Source organism: Mytilus californianus, unplaced genomic scaffold (assembly GCF_021869535.1).
Source record: "Mytilus californianus isolate M0D057914Y unplaced genomic scaffold, xbMytCali1.0.p SCAF_7, whole genome shotgun sequence".
Taxonomy (NCBI): Eukaryota; Metazoa; Mollusca; class Bivalvia; order Mytilida; family Mytilidae; genus Mytilus; species Mytilus californianus.
The window spans coordinates 41,294,032-41,315,608 of NW_026262723.1; the positions used below are offsets into that span (position 1 = coordinate 41,294,032).

At 34.0% G+C, this 21,577-nt stretch overlaps 2 protein-coding genes across 3 annotated transcripts in view; one reads left to right on the forward strand and one right to left on the reverse strand.

The window, feature by feature from the left end:
- The window catches only part of LOC127708422 (uncharacterized), a 56,896-nt gene that overhangs the window by 11,257 nt on the left and 24,062 nt on the right, over positions 1-21,577 (forward strand). The window lies entirely within an intron of this gene.
- LOC127709480 (fibrinogen-like protein 1) lies at positions 1,811-19,759 on the reverse strand. Of its 2 annotated transcripts, none has more exons than XM_052215073.1 (5): positions 19,614-19,759; positions 18,866-18,997; positions 5,141-5,226; positions 4,069-4,237; positions 1,811-2,766 (listed from the first exon to the last, which is right to left on the reverse strand). In XM_052215073.1, exons 2-5 carry the CDS (start codon positions 18,975-18,977, stop codon positions 2,387-2,389), a joined length of 747 nt encoding a protein of 248 aa, XP_052071033.1. In that variant the 5' UTR covers positions 18,978-18,997; positions 19,614-19,759; the 3' UTR covers positions 1,811-2,386. The 2 variants fall into 2 exon arrangements, with proteins under 2 accessions (XP_052071033.1, XP_052071034.1); XM_052215074.1 differs by having other exon boundaries at positions 19,527-19,690.

Genomic DNA, 21,577 nt, shown 5'->3' on the forward strand with positions numbered 1-21,577 from the left:
AGCTTGTTTATGATCAAAAGCTAGTATCTAGAAGGAAATTTTGTTAAAATTTGTACCTGTTTATCCGTATTTTACTTATAAATGGACTTAGTTTTTTTCCAGTTAACATTAAATACAGTCTGCAGTTAAAGTTTTTAAAACATTTATTAGATTCATAAACTATCCTGGATTTATACCAAACTTTGACATAAGCTTCTTACAATCTAAAGATAGTATCTAAAGGAATATTTTTATTGATTTTTTTCCTCATTTTTGTTGAGCCTGCAATTAACAGCAAAAGTAGGCGAGACACTGGGTTCCGCGGAACCCTTACGAATTTTTAAATCACTTATTTAAGTAGCAAATTCGAAGTTTTGTCGCAAATTGTGATTTGTAGTTTTACCAAAATTTTAAACACATAGGTTTAGATAATATCTTTTCATTAGTAAAATTGAAAAAAATGAACTTTTTGCTTCTTTTAAGCAGCAAGGGTTATGCCTTTGATGCAATCATTTAGCTGCAAATTCTATTTTAGTTGAAAAAATGCTATAAAAATGGCTTTACATAATGAACTGATACTTTCTTAACAGATTTTTCCCAGCAGAGTATTTTTCCTGTAAAATTCAAGGTTTCATCTTATAGGTTATGTAATAAAATTCTACTCTTCGCAATCAAAATTTCACTGTTTGGGGGTGTTGAAATTAGTGGGGGTTATTAAAATAATGATACTTAAAGAAGTGATTTTTTGGAAGGAAATTGAGGTATGATACTTAAACAAGTGATTTTTATGTCATTATCCTAGATTTAATACAAGGTCATCACCTGACATGACCCGGTCATTCTATCAACACAGATGTTGGTTCTGATAATTTTAGCAACATAATTAGTCCCTGGATCATTAGTATTCTATATTTAAAGCGACAATAAAATTAAATCACTTAGTCTAGTGATTAATTTGTACTACTTAAATAGGTGATTATTAAAGAAAGACAACTCTTACTTCCAACCTTTATGGACATTATGTTACTTGAATCAGTGATTTAGAAAATCACTCATTTAAGTAAGTCCCCTGACTGTTAACCATTCTCGAGTTATGCCCCTTTATAAATGGAAAAAAATGCAAAATTTTTAGTTTCTGTTCTCTAACTTAAGTTGCCTCAACCAAATGTTATGAAACTTATACACAATGCTTTTTACCACAAAACACAGATCAAGTTGAATTTTGTTGGTGTAACTTTAATCATTATCGAGTTATGACCCTTTATAAATCGAAAAATTGCAAAATTTTTAGTTTCCGTTCTGTAACTTAAGTTTGCCCCAACCAAAATTATGAAACCTTTACACAATAATTTTTACCACAAAACTCTGATCATCATCAAGTACAAATTTGGGTAGGGTCACTTTTATTGTTCTTGAGTTATGTCCCTTTATAATGTTGTATGCAAGCGGGGGCATCATCTGTGTCCATGGGGACACATTCTCCATTTTTTTGTCATTATATTTTTATCAGCAGAGTTGAAGCATTACAATATATATATGATGGTTGTTTACATCTTCAAAGAAGTTCTATGTGACATTGTTCAAATTAGATACTAAGGTCCATTTACACAGCACAGCTATGAAGGGTTCAGTAGACCAAATAATCTGTCTCTTGTGTGTTTACATTTGTCAATTTATATTTCCTTTTTATCATTTGGATATATTATTTTTTTGTCCACACAGACAGATTTTTCGGTCTCAAGGGTTCAGTTGTTTGAATTGTGTTTTAGTGTATGAGGTTTGAAAATTGGATGTATTTGAATATGTACAGTACATGCAGATAAACAACTAGAAGCGTAATAAAAATTTATTGATTTTAAAACTGAAAAAAATAAAATAACTAATGAACTAAATATGAAAAATTCACTAAATGCATGTAAAAAAGAATTAATCAACAAATTTTGTATTTTATGTTCAGTTGCATGAATAACAGTTACCCTCTGTTAGTTGGCACATAGAAGTTTGAAGACTAATACATTTTCAATGATTTGCTTTTAGATATTACTGAATTATCTCCTTTGTAAAAGTATTATATGAAATATGGTACACTTAAAATATATTTAAATCAGCATTAAAAAGAACAACTCAGATTAGATATACATAAACAATAACAGTTTTGAAAACTTGTTATGCTGAATCTGAATTATTTTACATTGATCATGACAGGAACTGTTCCTTTACAATTGGAGATTCTGTACAAAAATGTGCATCTCTGAAAACTAATTATATATATATATATAAGTAAATTTAAATGAAATGCATAAATGAACAAAATTGATAGCTGTTTCTTTTATGTTGAATTTTGCTTTTGTTTATTTGTTTGCATATGTGAATATATTGTAAAAGAAATCATCATGATTTGCATAGTTTATGAATTTGACACCATCATTTGTGCAAACTTCATAGAATATCCATATCCTCCCCAACTGTACCAGTAAATACCATCATAGTACTGTCCACTAGGTGTGTAGGGTCCACCATAATAATACTTCCCATTCAGAAATGCGTAGGTACAGTAATTGAACCACCATCCTCCCTGGTAGCCTGCGGCACATCTGTGGGTGTCTAATTTGTCTGGTGTGGCGAACAGCATGTTGTTGTTTTGTGACATTGAGTCTCCTGTATCACCACTGTAGCCACCGATTGATAGCTTGTAGTGTGTAGAATCCATCAGTTTGAAGTAGTTGTAGCGAGCATTTTTGTTAATTCCTGCCCAATCTTGTAAGTTTACTGTCAAAATGCTGTTACCTGAAATAAACCAAACAGAATACATGAATCTATAGGATTCTCTCAGTCAGTGGAGTCAAGGAGTTCATCCTTCTAGATAAAAAGTTTTGATTGGAGAGATTGCATCTTTTTATGCCCCCTCCGTAGCGGAGGGGGCATTAAGTTTTACCCTTGTCCATCCATACATCCCAAAGTTGGTTTCCGTTCTCTAACTTTAGTTTGCCTCAACTAAATGATATGAAACTTATACAAAATGCCTATTACCACAAAACACAGATCAAGTTTGAATTTTGGTGGCGTCACTTTAACCGTTATAGAGTTATGCCCCTTTACAACCGAAAAAATTTCTGAATTTTTTGTTTCCATTCTTTAACTTTAGTTTGCTTCAACCAAATGTTATGAAACTTGTACAATATGCTTATTACCACAAAACACAGATCAAGTTTGAATTTTGGTGGCGTCTCTTTAACCGTTCTAGAGTTATGCCCCTTTACAAATGGAAAAATTGCTGAATTTTTCGTTTCCATTCAGCCTCAACCAAATGTTATAAAACTTGTACACAATGCTTATTACCACAAAATATAGAACAAATTTGAATTTTGGTGGTGTCACTTATTGTTCTAGAGTTATGCCCCTTTAATACAAATGGAAAAATTGCTGAATATTTTGTTTCTGTTCTCTAATTTAAGTTTGCCTCAGCCAAATGTTATGAAACTTATACACAATACTTATTACCACAAAACTCAGATCAAGTACAAATTTGGGTAGCGTCACTTTTACTGTTCTTCAGTTATGTCCCTTTATAACTTTATATGATATGCAAGTGGGGGCATCATCTGTGTCCCATGGACACATTCCACATTTATTTTTTTTATCACTTTAAAATGAGGTATTGTATAAGTAAGTGATTCCTAAGGTACATCATACAAAAATCATATTTTCCTTTACAGTATTTTACTGATGGACCTTATTTTTGACAGTAATCATTTACATACACTGCGGGACCCTTTACAATTTTTAATTAATAAAATGTCTACCTTTTAATTTTTATTGTAATTTTTGGTAGTGAATCTTGACAAATATCTGGGTCTCCTTATATACTCAGGTTAAAAAAAACATCTAGCAGAATGAAAATAAAATTCCTACCAACCTATTTAAATTGAGAATGGAAATGGGGAATGTGTCAAAGAGACAACAACCTGACCAAAGAGCAGAAAACAGCCAAAAGCCACCAATGGGTCTTCAACACTGCAAGAAAATCCCTCTGCTCTATTTTTGTTAAGAAAAAAAACCCTAACTCACAAAATTTTAGTATGGTCTTACCTTGATGATTTGTCAAGTAATAAATTGAATTAAGACCAGCCCAGTAATCTCCCTGAGAAGTACCAAAACCATTTACATAATCATGCCACAATCTGTTGAAGTTTTCTCGACCATCAATCCTGCGTTGAATTACATTGAAGGAGTTGTTTGGTGTATGTTCACAGATTATCTGAAATAAAAAATACTTCAATATGAAAGTAACTAAGGGTTGAGTAAAAAAGAATTAAATTACTAAAGAGATTATTCTAATCAAGTTTTAATGCCTCACCAACAATAGAAGAGGGGGCCTTATGATTTCCAGTGTTTACCCATCCATCTGATTGTCCATCCCTTCTGTATCATCCCTCCTGTATCTGATGCACAGTAGTTGTCGTCTGTTTATGTAGTTCATACGTGTTTCTCGTTTCTCGTTTTTATATAGATTAGACCGTTGGTTTTCCCGTTTGAATGGTTTTACACTAGTAATTTTTGGGGCCCTTTATAGCTTGCTGTTCGGTGTGAGCCATTGCTCCGTGTTGAAGGCCGTACCTTGACCTATAATGGTTTACTTTTATAAATTGTTACATGGATGGAGAGTTGTCTCATTGGCACTCATACCACATCTTCCTATATCTACTAAAGGTTTGTTTAAGGTAAGTTAAACTTTTGGTTTAAGGTACTGTGGATTCAGTATTTTTCGCGGATATCAATTTTTATGGATTTCGTGGTTATAGGTTAACAACTATTTTTAATGTTCAACAAATTTTCTAATATAGGTTTGTATGCAGAATTATGCACGAAATTAAAAATATGTAACAATGCATATAATTTCCTTAATCCACAAAAACTGATATCCATGAAAATAATCAAATCCACATTAAACCATCTAGAGTAAAATTTAAAAGCTGTAGCCTAGAGATCAGACAAATGTACTCTTGTACTTGGGAAATCACTGAACAACAATAACAAGACCGCTGAGGGGGTTTGTTTCGTCTAAATATGATGTTTTGATATTTTTCTTGAAAGGTCTTTTTTTTAAGTTATTTCTGCCATACATTCAAACACGTGATGTGCCTAATAAAATGTTCCATACCTTGAAGTAAGTTTTTGTTGTATTCATCCATAGTTTGTATACACCACTCTTCATGTAACCTCCAAGTTTTCTGGCTGCACCACAATCTGAATGAAATAACTTTGTGGTAAAATATTTAAAGCTGTATTTATGTTTAATACTGTTTTGATGTCAATGTAGCTTAAACATGTTAAAAATCTTTCAAATGTTAATTAAATGCATGTATTGTTTATAAACATTACTTACTGTAGTGTTCTCATTGAAACATATAAACAACTGAACGAAAATAAGGAGCAAGTGCAGAGAACTAATTTTAATTAGATTGATTGTAGCCAATTTTTAGGGGTGTCTATAAAATGAAACAAAAGAGCTTGAGAGAAAATTAATCAATTTTGGAAAATTCTCTCATACTCTCGATCTCTTGCTATAAAGTGAAGCAGGGATGCAGAATTATTGTGTGTGTTCATGTGTTTGTTCATGTGTCTATCAGAAGTGTAATTTTTAAAAACAACTCCTAATGAACACTCACTTGATTTCAACGAATCTTTCACAGAATCTAAAGAACCTGTTCGGATACTGTTTTACATGTCCCTTTTTAGCTCACCTGACCTGAAAGGTCAAGTGAGCTTTTCTCATCACTTGGCGTCCATCGTCCTGCGTCCGTCGTCCGTCGTCCGTAAACTTTTACAAAAATCTTCTCCTCTGAAACTACTGGGCCAAATTTGACCAAACTTGGCCACAATCATCATTGGGGTATCTAGTTTAAAAAATGTGTCCGGTGACCCGGCCAACCAACCAAGATGGCCGCCATGGCTAAAAATAGAACATAGGGTAAAATGTAGATTTTGGCTTATATCTCTGAAAACAAAGCATTTAGAGCAAATCTGAATGGGGTAAAATTGTTTATCAGGTCAAGATCTATCTGCCCTGAAATTTTCAGATGAATCGGACAACCCGTTGTTGGGTTGCTGCCCCTGAATTGGTAATTTTAAGGAAATTTTGCCGTTTTTGGTTATTATCTTGAACATTATTATAGATAGAGATAACTGTAAACAGCAATAATGTTCAGCAAAGTAAGATCTACAAATAAGTCAACTTGACCAAAATGGTCATTTGACCCCTTAAGGAGTTATTGCCCTTTATATTCAATTTTTAACCATTTTTCGTAAATTTTTGTAATCTTTTACAAAAATCTTCTCCTCTGAAACTACTAAGACAAATTTAACCAAACTTGTCCACAATCATCATTAGGGTATCTAGTTTAAAAAATGTGTCCGATGACCCCGCCCGCGAACCAAGATGGCCGACATGGCTAAAAAATAGTACATAGGGTAAAATGCAGTTTTTGGCTCATATCTCTGAAACCAAAGCATTAAGAGCAAATCTGATAAGTATAAAATTGTTCATTAGGTCAAGATCTATCTGCCCTGAAATTTTCAGACCAATCAGGCAACCCGTTGTTGGGTTGCTGCCCCTGAATTGGTAATTTTAAGGAAATTTTGCAGTTTTTATACGACCGCAAAAAAATTTTGTGGTCGTATATTGGTATGACGTTGGCGTCGTCGTCGTCGTCGTCGTCCGAATACATATTGGTTTTCGCACTCTAACTTTAGTTTAAGTGAATGGATCTTTTTGAAATTTGACCATAAGGTTAAATACCACAAAAGGAAGGTTGGGATTGATTTTGGGGGTTATGGTACCAACAGTTAAGGAATTAGGGGCCAAAAAGGGGCCAAAAATGAGCATTTTCTAGTTTCCAGACAATAACTGTGGAACGGTGTATGGATCTCTCTGAAATTATACTACAAGTTTCCATACCACAAAGGGATGGTTAGGATTTGCTTTGGGGGGTTATGGCTCAAACCGTTTAGGAATTAGGGGCAAAAAAGGGGGAAAAACAAGGTTGTCCTGGTTAATGGACAAATACTTTAGTACAAAACATAATTTAAAGCAGTGTAAGGGAGATAAATCAAATACATCATTGAAATTATCTCCCTTACACTGCTTTTAAATTATGTATAAAGTAATGGTTAATGAACAATAAAGATAATCTAAAACAGTGTAAGGGAGGTAATCCAAATACAACGTTTTGGTTACTTCCCTTACACTGCTTTTAAATTATGTTTAAAGAAATGCATATTTATAAAGGAAGACCAGTAAAAATATCTGCAAATGTTTTCATCTTTTTTTTTTACAAAAAAATCCATATGAAAGATTTGACACTATATTTTTATTAATTCTATTATAAATTTATAAATTAGATTAAGTTAGCACTATGGTAAATTTAAATGGGTAATTATGGTTGCCAACTCCATTGGAAATTTGAATTGAGATTATGACCATATCTTGAGGGAAAGCATTTTTTTGGGGGAAAAAGAGGGGGGGGGGGATAAGAAGAAATTGTGGGGGGCCAATTTTTTCTCATTTCAGATTTCAGAAATTAAAAAGAATTATTCTTCAAATATTATTTTTTTTTCAAATTTCAAATATTGAAAAATTTCAAGAAGTAATCTTTAATTGCACAGTATGGCGCATTAGATTTGTAAAATCTTTGATCACATTTATTTATTTGTTATGCCGAATCTAACAGTGTATTTAGATTTTTAATTTTGGGTCCAGTTTTCAAATTGGTCTACATTAATGTCCAAAGGGTCCAAAATTAAACTTTGTTTGATTTTAGCAAAAATTGAATATATGAGGTTCTTTGATATGCTGAATCTAAACATGTATTTAGATTTTTGATTTTTGGCCCAGTTTTCAAGTTGGTCCAAATTGGGGTCCAAAATTAAACTTTGTTTGATTTCAACAAAAATTGAATATATGGGGTTCTTTGATATGCTGAATCTAACCATGTATTTAGATTTTTTATTTGTGGACCCCGTTATCTAATTGGTTCATATTGAGGTCAAAAGGGTCCAAAATTAAACTTTGTTTGATTTCATCTAAAATTGAATTATTGGGGTTCTTTGATATTCCAAATCTAACCGTGTATTTAGGTTTTTAATTTTGGGTCCTGTTTTTTAAATTGGTCTAAATTGAGGTCCAAAGGGTCCAAAATTAAACTTAGTTTGATTTTAACAAAAATTGAATTCTTGGGGTTCTTTGATTTGCTGAATCTAAACATGTGTTTAGATTTTTGATTATGGGCCCAGTTTTCAAGTTGGTCCAAGATAGGGTCCAGTATTTAAACTTTGTTTGATTTCAACAAAAATTGAATAAATGGGGTTCTTTGATATGCTGAATCTAACCATGTATTTAGATTTTTGATTATGGGCCCAGTTTTCAAGTTGGTCCAAATTGGGGTCCAAAATTAAACTTTGTTTGATTTCAACAAAAATTGAATATATGAGGTTCTTTGATATGCTGAATCTTACCATGTATTTAGATTTTTTATTTGTGGGCCCTGCTATCAAATTGGTTCATATTGAGGTCAAAAGGGTCCAAAATTAAACTTTGTTTGATTTCATCGAAAATTGAATTATTGGGGTTCTTTGATATGCCAAATCTAACCGTGTTTTTAGATTTTTAATTTGGGTCCCGTTTTTTAAATTGGTCTTCATTGAGGTCCAAAGGGTCCAAAATTAAACTTAGTTTGATTTTAACAAAAATTGAATTCTTGGGGTTCTTTGATATGCTGAATCTAAACATGTGTTTAGATTTTTGATTATGGGCCCAGTTTTCAAGTTTGTCCAAGTTGGGGTCCAAAATTAAACTTTTTTTGATTTCAACAAAAATTGAATATATGGGGTTCTTTGATATGCTGAATCTAACCATGAATTTAGAATTTTTATTTGTGGGCCCCGCTATCAAATTGGTTCATATTGAGGTCAAAAGGGTCCAAAATTAAACTTTGTTTGATTTCATCAAAAATTGAATTATTGGGGTTCTTTGATATTCCAAATCTAACCGTGTATTTAGATTTTTAATTTTAAGTCCCGTTTTTTTAAATTGGTCTACATTAAGGTCCAAAGGGTCCAAAATTAAACTTAGTTTGATTTTAGCAAAAATTGAATTCTTGGGGTTCTTTGATATGCTGAATCTAAACATGTGTTTAGATTTTTGATTATGGGCCCAGTTTTCAAGTTTGTCCAAGTTGGGGTCCAAAATTAAACTTTGTTTGATTTTAACAAAAATTGAATATATGGGGTTTTTTGATATGCTGAATCTAACCATGTATTTTGATTTTGGACATTGGACCATAATAGGTAAATTAAAAAAATTCAAGTTCTTAGACCACATTCTTTCTGTGTCAGAAACCTATGCTGTGTCAAATATTTAATAACAATCCAAATTCAGAGCTGTATCAAGCTTGAATGTTGTGTCCATACTTGCCCCAACTGTTCAGGGTTCGACCTCTGCGGTCGTATCAAGCTGCGCCCCAGCGAAGCATTTTATTGGTTATTATCTTGAACATTATTATAGATAGAGATAAACTGTAAACAGCAATAATGTTCAGCAAAGTAAGATCTACAAATAAAACAACTTGACCAAAATGGTCAGTTGACCCCTTAAGGAGTTATTGCCCTTTATAGTCAATTTTTAACCATTTTTCGTAATTTTTTGTAATTTTTTACAAAAATCTTCTCCTCTGAAACTACTAAGACAAATTTAACCAAACTTGTCCACAATCATCATTAGGGTATCTAGTTTAAAAAATGTGTCCGATGACCCCGCCCGCGAACGAAGATGGCCGACATGGCTAAAAAATAGTACATAGGGTAAAATGCAGTTTTTGGCTCATATCTCTGAAACCAAAGCATTTAGAGCAAATCTGATGAGGATAAAAATTGTTCATTTGGTCAAGATCTATCTGCCCTGAAATTTTCAGACCAATCAGGCAACCCGTTGTTGGGTTGCTGCCCCTGAATTGGTAATTTTAAGAAAATTTTGCAGCTTTTGGTTATTATTAAGTCTCCCAAACGAAGTTTGGGAAGACTTATTGTTTTTGCTCAGTTCTTATTATTATTATTATTCTTCTTCCTCTTCCTCTTCCTCTTCCTCTTCCGCCGCTTTTAAATTTGAACTTGTCCGCACCCGTTCTCCAAAACCGCTTGTCAGATTAACTTAGGGTTTCACAATATGTTAGACTAACATGTCTAGTGGTGCAATCAGGGTTTTGTTTGTGCAATGGGGTTTATAAAGGGGTACTTTGAGGGGCAAAAAGAAAAGAGGGTTTTACTATAGAACCCTATGGGATTTTATTTTTTTTAATTTTCAAATGATTATAAATTGAAAACCGTTTGTGATAGACACAATCTTTTTAATTGAAAATGTTCTAAATGATAAAACCCATTAAATGAAATACAGGGTTAGTCCCCAGGGGTCATCCCCACCCCCTGCCATTTAAGAAAGTTCTAATACCTTGTAAGTGGTCAAGATCCCCACCCCTAAACCATATATATTCTGGTTTGTCATGCTAAGATGGTTTGAATGATATACAGGGTTAGTCCCCAGGGGTCATCCTGACCCCCTGCCATTTGAGAAAGTTCTAATATCTTGAAAATGGTCATTTGACCCCTTAAGGAGTTATTGCCCTTTATATTCAATTTTTAACCATTTTTTGTAAATTTTTGTAATCTTTTACAAAAATCTTCTCCTCTGAAACTACTAAGACAAATTTAACCAAACTTGTCCACAATCATCATTAGGGTATCTAGTTTAAAAAATGTGTCCGATGACCCCGCCCGCGAACCAAGATGGCCGACATGGCTAAAAAATAGTACATAGGGTAAAATGCAGTTTTTGGCTCATATCTCTGAAACCAAAGCATTAAGAGCAAATCTGATAAGTATAAAATTGTTCATTAGGTCAAGATCTATCTGCCCTGAAATTTTCAGACCAATCAGGCAACCCGTTGTTGGGTTGCTGCCCCTGAATTGGTAATTTTAAGGAAATTTTGCAGTTTTTGGTTATTATCTTGAACATTATTATAGATAGAGATAAACTGTAAACAGCAATAATGTTCAGCAAAGTAAGATCTACAAATGAAACAACTTGACCAAAATGGTCAGTTGACCCCTTAAGGAGTTATTGCCCTTTATAGTCAATTTTTAACCATTTTTCATAATTTTTTGTAATTTTTTACAAAAATCTTCTCCTCTGAAACTACTAAGACAAATTTAACCAAACTTGTCCACAATCATCATTAGGGTATCTAGTTTAAAAAATGTGTCCGATGACCCCGCCCGCGAACGAAGATGGCCGACATGGCTAAAAAATAGTACATAGGGTAAAATGCAGTTTTTGGCTCATATCTCTGAAACCAAATCATTTAGAGCAAATCTGATGAGGATAAAAATTGTTCATTTGGTCAAGATCTATCTGCCCTGAAATTTTCAGACCAATCAGGCAACCCGTTGTTGGGTTGCTGCCCCTGAATTGGTAATTTTAAGAAAATTTTGCAGCTTTTGGTTATTATTAAGTCTCCCAAACGAAGTTTGGGAAGACTTATTGTTTTTGCTCAGTTCTTATTATTATTATTATTCTTCTTCCTCTTCCTCTTCCTCTTCCTCTTCCGCCGCTTTTAAATTTGAACTTGTCCGCACCCGTTCTCCAAAACCGCTTGTCAGATTAACTTAGGGTTTCACAATATGTTAGACTAACATGTCTAGTGGTGCAATCAGGGTTTTGTTTGTGCAATGGGGTTTATAAAGGGGTACTTTGAGGGGCAAAAAGAAAAGAGGGTTTTACTATAGAACCCTATGGGATTTTATTTTTTTTAATTTTCAAATGATTATAAATTGAAAACCGTTTGTGATAGACACAATCTTTTTAATTGAAAATGTTCTAAATGATAAAACCCATTAAATGAAATACAGGGTTAGTCCCCAGGGGTCATCCCCACCCCCTGCCATTTAAGAAAGTTCTAATACCTTGTAAGTGGTCAAGATCCCCACCCCTAAACCATATATATTCTGGTTTGTCATGCTAAGATGGTTTGAATGATATACAGGGTTAGTCCCCAGGGGTCATCCTGACCCCCTGCCATTTGAGAAAGTTCTAATATCTTGAAAATGGTCATTTGACCCCTTAAGGAGTTATTGCCCTTTATATTCAATTTTTAACCATTTTTCGTAAATTTTTGTAATCTTTTACAAAAATCTTCTCCTCTGAAACTACTAAGACAAATTTAACCAAACTTGTCCACAATCATCATTAGGGTATCTAGTTTAAAAAATGTGTCCGATGACCCCGCCCGCGAACCAAGATGGCCGACATGGCTAAAAAATAGTACATAGGGTAAAATGCAGTTTTTGGCTCATATCTCTGAAACCAAAGCATTAAGAGCAAATCTGATAGTATAAAATTGTTCATTAGGTCAAGATCTATCTGCCCTGAAATTTTCAGACCAATCAGGCAACCCGTTGTTGGGTTGCTGCCCCTGAATTGGTAATTTTAAGGAAATTTTGCAGTTTTTGGTTATTATCTTGAACATTATTATAGATAGAGATAAACTGTAAACAGCAATAATGTTCAGCAAAGTAAGATCTACAAATAAAACAACTTGACCAAAATGGTCAGTTGACCCCTTAAGGAGTTATTGCCCTTTATAGTCAATTTTTAACCATTTTTCGTAATTTTTTGTAATTTTTTACAAAAATCTTCTCCTCTGAAACTACTAAGACAAATTTAACCAAACTTGTCCACAATCATCATTAGGGTATCTAGTTTAAAAAATGTGTCCGATGACCCCGCCCGCGAACGAAGATGGCCGACATGGCTAAAAAATAGTACATAGGGTAAAATGCAGTTTTTGGCTCATATCTCTGAAACCAAAGCATTTAGAGCAAATCTGATGAGGATAAAAATTGTTCATTTGGTCAAGATCTATCTGCCCTGAAATTTTCAGACCAATCAGGCAACCCGTTGTTGGGTTGCTGCCCCTGAATTGGTAATTTTAAGAAAATTTTGCAGCTTTTGGTTATTATTAAGTCTCCCAAACGAAGTTTGGGAAGACTTATTGTTTTTGCTCAGTTCTTATTATTATTATTATTATTCTTCCTCTTCCTCTTCCTCTTCCTCTTCCGCCGCTTTTAAATTTGAACTTGTCCGCACCCGTTCTCCAAAACCGCTTGTCAGATTAACTTAGGGTTTCACAATATGTTAGACTAACATGTCTAGTGGTGCAATCAGGGTTTTGTTTGTGCAATGGGGTTTATAAAGGGGTACTTTGAGGGGCAAAAAGAAAAGAGGGTTTTACTATAGAACCCTATGGGATTTTATTTTTTAGCTCACCTGACCTGAAAGGTCAAGTGAGCTTTTCTCATCACTTTGCGTCCGTCGTCCGTCGTCCTGCGTCCGTCGTCCGTCGTCCGTCGTCCGTCGTCCGTAAACTTTTACAAAAATCTTCTCCTCTGAAACTACTGGGCCAAATTTAACCAAACTTGGCCACAATCATCATTGGGGTATCTAGTTTTAAAAATGTGTGGCGTGACCCTGTCAACCAACCAAGATGGCCGCCACGGCTAAAAATAGAACATAGGGGTAAAATGCAGTTTTTAGCTTATAACTCAAAAACCAAAGCATTAAGAGCAAATCTGACATGGGGTAAAATTGTTCATCAGGTCAAGATCTATCTGCCCTGAAATTTTCAGATGAATCGGACAACCCGTTATTGGGTTGCTGCCCCTGAATTGGTAATTTTAAGGAAATTTTGCTGTTTTTGGTTATTATCTTGAATATTATTATAGATAGAGATAAACTGTAAACAGCAATAATGTTCAGCAAAGTAAGATTTACAAATAAGTCAATATAACTGAAATGGTCAGTTGACCCCTTTAGGAGAAATTGCCCTTTATAGTCAATTTTTAACCATTTTTCGTAAATCTTAGTAATCTTTTACAAAAATCTTCTCCTCTGAAACAACTCGGCCAAATTAAACCAAACTTGGCCACAATCATCATTGGGGTATCTAGTTTAAAAAATGTGTGGCGTGACCCGGCCAACCAACCAAGATGGCCGCCACAGCTAAAAATAAAAGATAGGGGTAAAATGCAGTTTTTGGCTTATAACTCAAAAACCAAAGCATTTAGAGCAAATCTGACATGAAGTAAAATTGTTTATCAGGTCAAGATCTATCTGCCCTAAAATTTTCAGATGAATCGAACAACCTGTTGTTGGGTTGCTGCCCCTGAATTGGTAATTTTAAGGAAATTTTGCTGTTTTTGGTTATTATCTTGAATATTATTATAGATAGAGATAAACTGTAAACAGCAATAATGTTCAGCAAAGTAAGATTAACAAATAAGTCAACATGACTGAAATGGTCAGTTGACCCCTTTAGGAGTTATTGCCCTTTATAGTCAATTTTTAACAATTTTTCGTAAATCTTAGTAATCTTTTACAAAAATCTTCTCCTCTGAAACTACGTGGCCAAATTAAACCAAACTTGGCAACAATCATCATTTGGTTATCTAGTTTTAAAAATGTGTGGCGTGACCTGGTCAACCAACCAAGATGGCCGCCACGGCTAAAAATAGAACATAGGGGTAAAATTCAGTTTTTGGCTTTTAACTCAAAAACCAAAGCATTTAAAGCAAATCTGACATGGGGTAAAATTGTTCATCAGGTCAAGATCTATCTGCCCTGAAATTTTCAGATGAATCGGACAACCCGTTATTGGGTTGCTGCCCCTGAATTGGTAATTTTAAGGAAATTTTGCTGTTTTTGGTTATTATCTTGAATATTATTATAGATAGAGATATACTGTAAACAGCAATAATGTTCAGCAAAGTAAGATTTACAAATAAGTCAATTAACCGAAATGGTCAGTTGACCCCTTTAGGAGTAATTGCCCTTTATAGTCAATTTTTAACCATTTTTCGTAAATCTTAGTAATCTTTTACAAAAATCTTCTCCTCTGAAACAACTGGGCCAAATTAAACCAAACTTGGCCACAATCATCATTTGGTTATTTAGTTTTACAAATGTGTGGCGTGACCTGGTCAACCAACCAAGATGGCCGCCACGGCTAAAAATAGAACATAGGGGTAAAATTCAGTTTTTGGCTTTTAACTCAAAAACCAAAGCATTTAAAGCAAATCTGACATGAAGTAAAATTGTTTATCAGGTCAAGATCTATCTGCCCTGAAATTTTCAGATGAATCGGACAACCCGTTGTTGGGTTGCTGCCCCTGAATTGGTAATTTTAAGGTAATTTTGCTGTTTTTGGTTATTATCTTGAATATTATTATAGATAGAGATAAACTGTAAAAAACGATAAATGTCGGCCAAGTAAGATCAACAAATAAGTCAACATGACCGAAATTGTCAGTTGACCCCTTTAGGAGTTATTGCCCTTTATAGTCAATTTTAACCATTTTTTCGTAAATCTTAGTAATCTTTTACAAAAATCTTCTCCTCTGAAACTACTGGGCCAAGTTAATTATAGATAGAGATAATTGTAAGCAGGAAAAATGTTCAGTAAATTAAGATGTACAATATAAAATTGAGAATGGAAATGGGGAATGTGTCAAAGAGACAACAACCCGACCACAGAACAGACAACAGCAGAAGGCCACCAACAGGTCTTCAATGCAGCGAGAAATTCCCGCACCCGGAGGCGTCCTTCAGCTGGCCCCTAAACAAATATATATACTAGTTCAGTGATGATGAACGCCATACTAAACTCCAAATTGTACACAAGAAACTAAAATTAAAAATAATACAAGACTAACAAAGGCTAGAGGCTCCTGACTTGGGACAGGCGCAAAAATGCGGCGGGGTTAAACATGTTTATGAGATCTCAACCCTCCCCCTATACCTCTAGCCAATGTAGAAAAGTAAACGCATAACAATACGCACATTAAAATTCAGTTCAAGAGAAGTCCGAGTCTGATGTCAGAAGATGTAACCAAAGAAAATAAACAAAATGACAATAATACATAAATAACAACAGACTACTAGCAGTTAACTGACATGCCAGCTCCAAACTTCAATTAAACTGATTGAAAGATTATGGCTTCATCATATGAATATCAAGCACAATCCTTCCCGTTAGGGGTTTAGTATCATACCATCATAACATATATGAGAAGAACATAACCCGTGTCATGCCAACAACTGGTTTTTAAATAAATGTGTTTAGTGCCGATGCAAAGACCCTATAAGTGAATCAATATTAACGCCAAAATATGCAATCTTTAATGACCACATCACCATCACCAAAACACAATTTTGTCATGAATCCATCTGCGTCCTTTGTTTAATATTCACATAGACCAAGGTGAGCGACACAGGCTCTTTAGAGCCTCTAGTTTTTAATTTTCAAATGATTATAAATTGAAAACCGTTTGTGATAGACACAATCTTTTTAATTGAAAATGTTCTAAATGATAAAACCCATTAAATGAAATACAGGGTTAGTCCCCAGGGGTCATCCCCACCCCCTGCCATTTAAGAAAGTTCTAATACCTTGTAAGTGGTCAAGATCCCCACCCCTAAACCATATATATTCTGGTTTGTCATGCTAAGATGGTTTGAATGATATACAGGGTTAGTCCCCAGGGGTCATCCTGACCCCCTGCCATTTGAGAAAGTTCTAATATCTTGAAAATGGTCGAGATCCCCACCCCTAAACCATATATATTCTGGTTTGTCATGCTAAGATGGTTTGAATGATATACAGGGTTAGTCCCCAGGGGTCATCCCCACCCCCTGACATTTGAGAAAGTTCTAATATCTTGTAAATGGTCGAGATCCCCACCCCTAAACCATATATATTCTGTTTTGTCATGATAAAACACATGAAATGAAATACAGGGTTAGTCCCCAGGGGTCACCCCCACCCCATGCCATTTAAGAAAGTTCTAATATCTTGTAAGTGGTCAAGATCCCCACACCTAAACCATATATATTCTGGTTTGTCATGCTAAGATGGTTTGAATGATATACAGGGTTAGTCCCCAGGGGTCATCCCGACCCCCTGCCATTTGAGAAAGTTCTAATATCTTGTAAATGGTCGAGATCCCCACCCCTAAACCATATATATTCTGGTTTGTCATGCTAAGATGGTTTGAATGATATACAGGGTTAGTCCCCAGGGGTCATCCCGACCCCCTGCCATTTGAGAAAGTTCTAATATCTTGTAAATGGTCGAGATCCCCACCCCTAAACCATATATATTCTGGTTTGTCATGATAAAGCACATCAAATGAAATACAGGGTTAGTCCTCAGGGGTCACCCCCACCCCCTGCCATTTAAGAAAGTTCTAATGTAAGTGGTTAAGATCCCCACCCCTAAACCATATATATTCTGGTTTGTCATGCGAAGATGGTTTGAATGATATACAGGGTTAGTCCCCAGGGGTCACCCCCAGCCCCTTCTATTTAAGAAAGTTCTAATATCTTGTAAGTGGTCAATATCCCCACCCCTAAACCATATATATTCTGGTTTGTCATACCAAGATGGTTTGAATGATATACAGGGTTAGTCCCCAGGGGTCACCCCCACCCCCTGCTATTTAAGAAAGTTCTAATATCTTGTAAGTGGTCAAGATCCCCACCCCTAAACCATATATATTCTGGTTTGTCATACCAAGATGGTTTGAATGATATACAGGGTTAGTCCCCAGGGGTCATCCCGACCTCCTGCCATTTGAGAAAGTTCTAATATCTTGTAAATGGTCGAGATCCCCACCCCTAAACCATATATATTCCTGTTCATCATGTCTCGAACATTTGAATGACGTATACAGTCAGTCCCCACTGGGTTCCCCCCACCCCCAATGTTCTAATATCTTGTAAATGGTCGAGAACCCCACCCCTAGACCATATATATTCCTGTTCGTCGTTTCTCGAACATTTGAATGATGTATAGGGTCAGTCCCCGGGGGTTCCCCCCACCCCCAATGTTCTAGTATCTTGTAAATGGTCGAGATCCCCACCCCTCAACCATATATATTCTGGTTTGTCATGCCAAGATGATTTGAATGATTTACAGGGTTAGTCCCCAGGCATCACTAATGCACTAACTTTACTGGACCAAACCAATTTTCACTGGACTTTGTCCAATGTCAGGCGACACTGGGAATTACGAATTATGGGAGCTTCGTTTGGGAGACTTCGTAACAGCATCCTGTTACAATCATTTCTTGTCTTGAATATTGTTATAGATAGAGATAAACTGTTTTGTCATGAATCCATCTGTGTCCTTTGTTTAATATGCACATAGACCAAGGTGAGCGACACAGGCTCTTTAGAGCCTCTAGTTATTTTTCACCCTTTATTGTGTGCGGCATTTAATAGTAAAACATGTAAATCTACAAAACACTGTGGATGTCTACCATATCTACACAAAAGAGTGGACATCTGATATCAACAACTCCTTAATCTACATGCTAGATATCATCCATAGAATCATTTTCCTAACAGATAATCTAAAGTATACATCTCCAATTTTATTTTTGGATATGAATGACTTTGATCACATAGAGAAGTATGGACTTTGCAATATTTACAAATTTGGATATGAATCTTGTATCTGTAACGTCTCTTCATTGAAACTTTCATAAATCTTCAGAACTCAATAGCAATTTATAATTACACTACATATTAGATTTATTAATCAGAATGATATTTTTTAAAGTTTTCCCCTTGCAAAACATGAACTTTGCCATATGTATTTACTTATTTGAAAGAGTGTATTTTTTTTAATTACATCAGGGATACGATTTAGAAATTAAAAATCATTTATACACAAGTACAGGGCCATGTGCACGCAGTTTGATAAAGTGAGAAGAAATTTACCTGTATATTGTTTAATATCATTTTCATTGACAGCCTCTTCATTCAAACCATTAACCAATGATAAACAAACAAACAAAACTGCAAGTACCAGTGTCTTTTTCATAGCCATCATAAAAATCGTTACTACTCTACCTGTATAATTATGAAATACAGTCATATTTAAGACTTAAAAAAGTCGCTGCTCATCGTCCAGTGGTTAATTAAATTTATATTTACGATGAGAATATGTTATTATATGAAGATGAAGCATGCTTTGTACTAGACATACATGCTGAGTCAGATTATTTTAATGTGCTAAGTTCACAAGGCAATCCCCAGAGAAAAACTTATGCATGCTTAATGTGCATATTCTCATCCATGCTTCATGTGCATGCATATGTATGACATATGTTATGCTTTATGTATATTATGTCAGGTGAATATGTAATTACCTGTAGTCATTTGCAAGTAACCAAAGATGTAACATTTTATTTATAAATTCAGTTTTGTTTTATTGAAATGAAAGTACACACAAATGTACTGACACTGAAATTAAAAATGTATTTTTAAACTGAATTTAAAATAGTATAAGCAATTTAAATTCATAGTAATTTGAATTTTAGTTACTCTAAGACTATATATGATAAATGAAATAATGTAATAATGTTAAATTCATACTCACAAAGACTGTATATTGTTTTATATGTCTTTTACGTGTAAATTACTAGAGAATCAAAATAACCATAAAAATAATATTGCTTTAAATTACCGGTAACAGGATAGTCACTCTCCAATCCAGGAAGTATAAATGAAAGGATTGAAGGAAATTGTGAAATATATGAATAAACAATGTGACACTCAAAGTCACATGTCTAAAGTATGCATTTTTTAACTGTCTTACTAATAGATACAAGTTATCGATTTGAATCTTATGTTCAAATGTACAGGTGAAGTGTAATCTAAGTTAAGGGTGAATGAACTTTCATGATGGGGTCATATTAAGTTGGATATTTTTATTTATCTATACTCAAATACCTCTTAAGATAGTATGTAAAATAGGGCATTCTTCTTTTTTCAAAAGTGGCTATGTTTTTTGGGGGGAGAAATCTATATGTAAGTATTTTTAAGAAAAAATTATAAAGTTCAAAAAATGATATTTTGTTAGTTAAAAAAATTGAAAGGAGACATGTGCTAGCACATATTTGATAGTCTAGACTAAAATTTCTTTCAAATGATTGATGGGTATGTGATATCTTAAATGTTCACAAAAATTTCAAGGTTACAAAAAAAAAGAGAAATGCTTTAAATGTCACTCAGTGCATAGATTTAATAAAATTTGTGAAAAGGAAATATTTTGAAAAAGAACTAAGTCAATATTTAAAAGAAAATGGTTTTTTTTTTATTGACACCTTTACACTTTACATTAAAAATTATTTTGTTGGTTCTTGCACTGGTGCTCTTTATTTCTTAGTTGATTAGTAATTGAAAGTCTAAAATTGCAAAATTCTTGACAATGTTTTAAAGTTCTTTTTATGCAGTTATATTAAAATACATTTATAGTGAAGTCATGGCCTCAAAAAATCTTGTACACGTACATCTTCAATAGAAAAAAAAATTGCCAATTTCAGTAAAAAAAATGTGGGAAATATATGAAAACCTTTATCACACTGTTTCCTTTCAATTCTCTTCTAAAATATCTTTTTTTCGCCTGATAAGAAGATGTGTTATGTCATTAAAGTTGCACTTATTTTTTATTATAATGAGCTAACTTTTTTGGTACATTTTTAGGAATGACTGTAGTATTTTTTCTATGAAGAAATAACATAAAAAATTGTGGTGCACACTGAATAGCCCGGGTAGCGGGTTATTAAAAAGCATGCACCACATTTTTGAGGTTATTTCGATTAGACAGAAAATATTACAGTCTTTCCTTATAAATTAATTCTAAATTCCATTTTAAGGAGGAAATCATGAAAAAACGTTGATGACATCACGAGCACATGACAAAATTATGTCTATGAGCTGATAGACAAAAAACTTTCAGCCAATCAGAAGAGTTAAATTCCAAATCATAGGCTGATCTAGGGGGGCCTGGACCCCCCTTTTGTGGGAAAAATTTGGTTGATTATATAGGGAATCACTGAAGCATGACTTGAGCGGCCCCCCTTATAAAAAGTTCTGGATCTGCCACTGCAAATTAAATTATTGGTATATAATGATGACCTACAGATTGAGTTTAGGTTTCATTCATGTACATGTCTCTTTTAAAAAAGTGTAAAAAGAATTTCTTCTAAGGGAGCAACCATTTAACTTCAAGGGGGGGGGGGGGGTTATGGTTTTTTGTCTGAGTCAGAAAAATTTGTTCACGCTTTTTTTTTTTGACGCTATCAATCAAATTATCTTTTTCAAAATTTAACACTATAAGGTATGGGGAAAATCTGGATTCAGAATATTTTTTTTTGTCATCTGCTTGACCATAATATTTGTTTTCATCAAATTGGGGATCAGAATATTTTTTTAGGAAAAAACCATAACCCCCCTTGAAGTTAAATGGTCATTCCCTAAGGTTAAAGTTTTTGGTAGGTAGTTTACCATGAAGTTGTGGTTACATAAACTTTATACTTAGAATACATGTTCATTGTGAGATGACCTTTTAAAATTGTATACCAAGTCATGAATTTGACCTTGATTTTATGGTTTACTGAACATGGACATATAAAAGGTGAGTTTGGC

What these genes read in the sequence shown, in the direction of transcription:
- LOC127709480 (XM_052215073.1), bottom strand. Translation starts at nt 18,977, where the DNA reads ATGATGGCTATGAAAAAGACACTGGTACTTGCAGTTTTGTTTGTTTGT. An exon ending in CAACAAAAACTTACTTCAAG is followed by an intron (nt 4,238 to 5,140) that starts GTATGGAACATT and finishes TTTTTATTTCAG; the next exon opens with ATAATCTGTGAACATACACC. An exon ending in TTACTTGACAAATCATCAAG is followed by an intron (nt 2,767 to 4,068) that starts GTAAGACCATAC and finishes GGTTTATTTCAG; the next exon opens with GTAACAGCATTTTGACAGTA.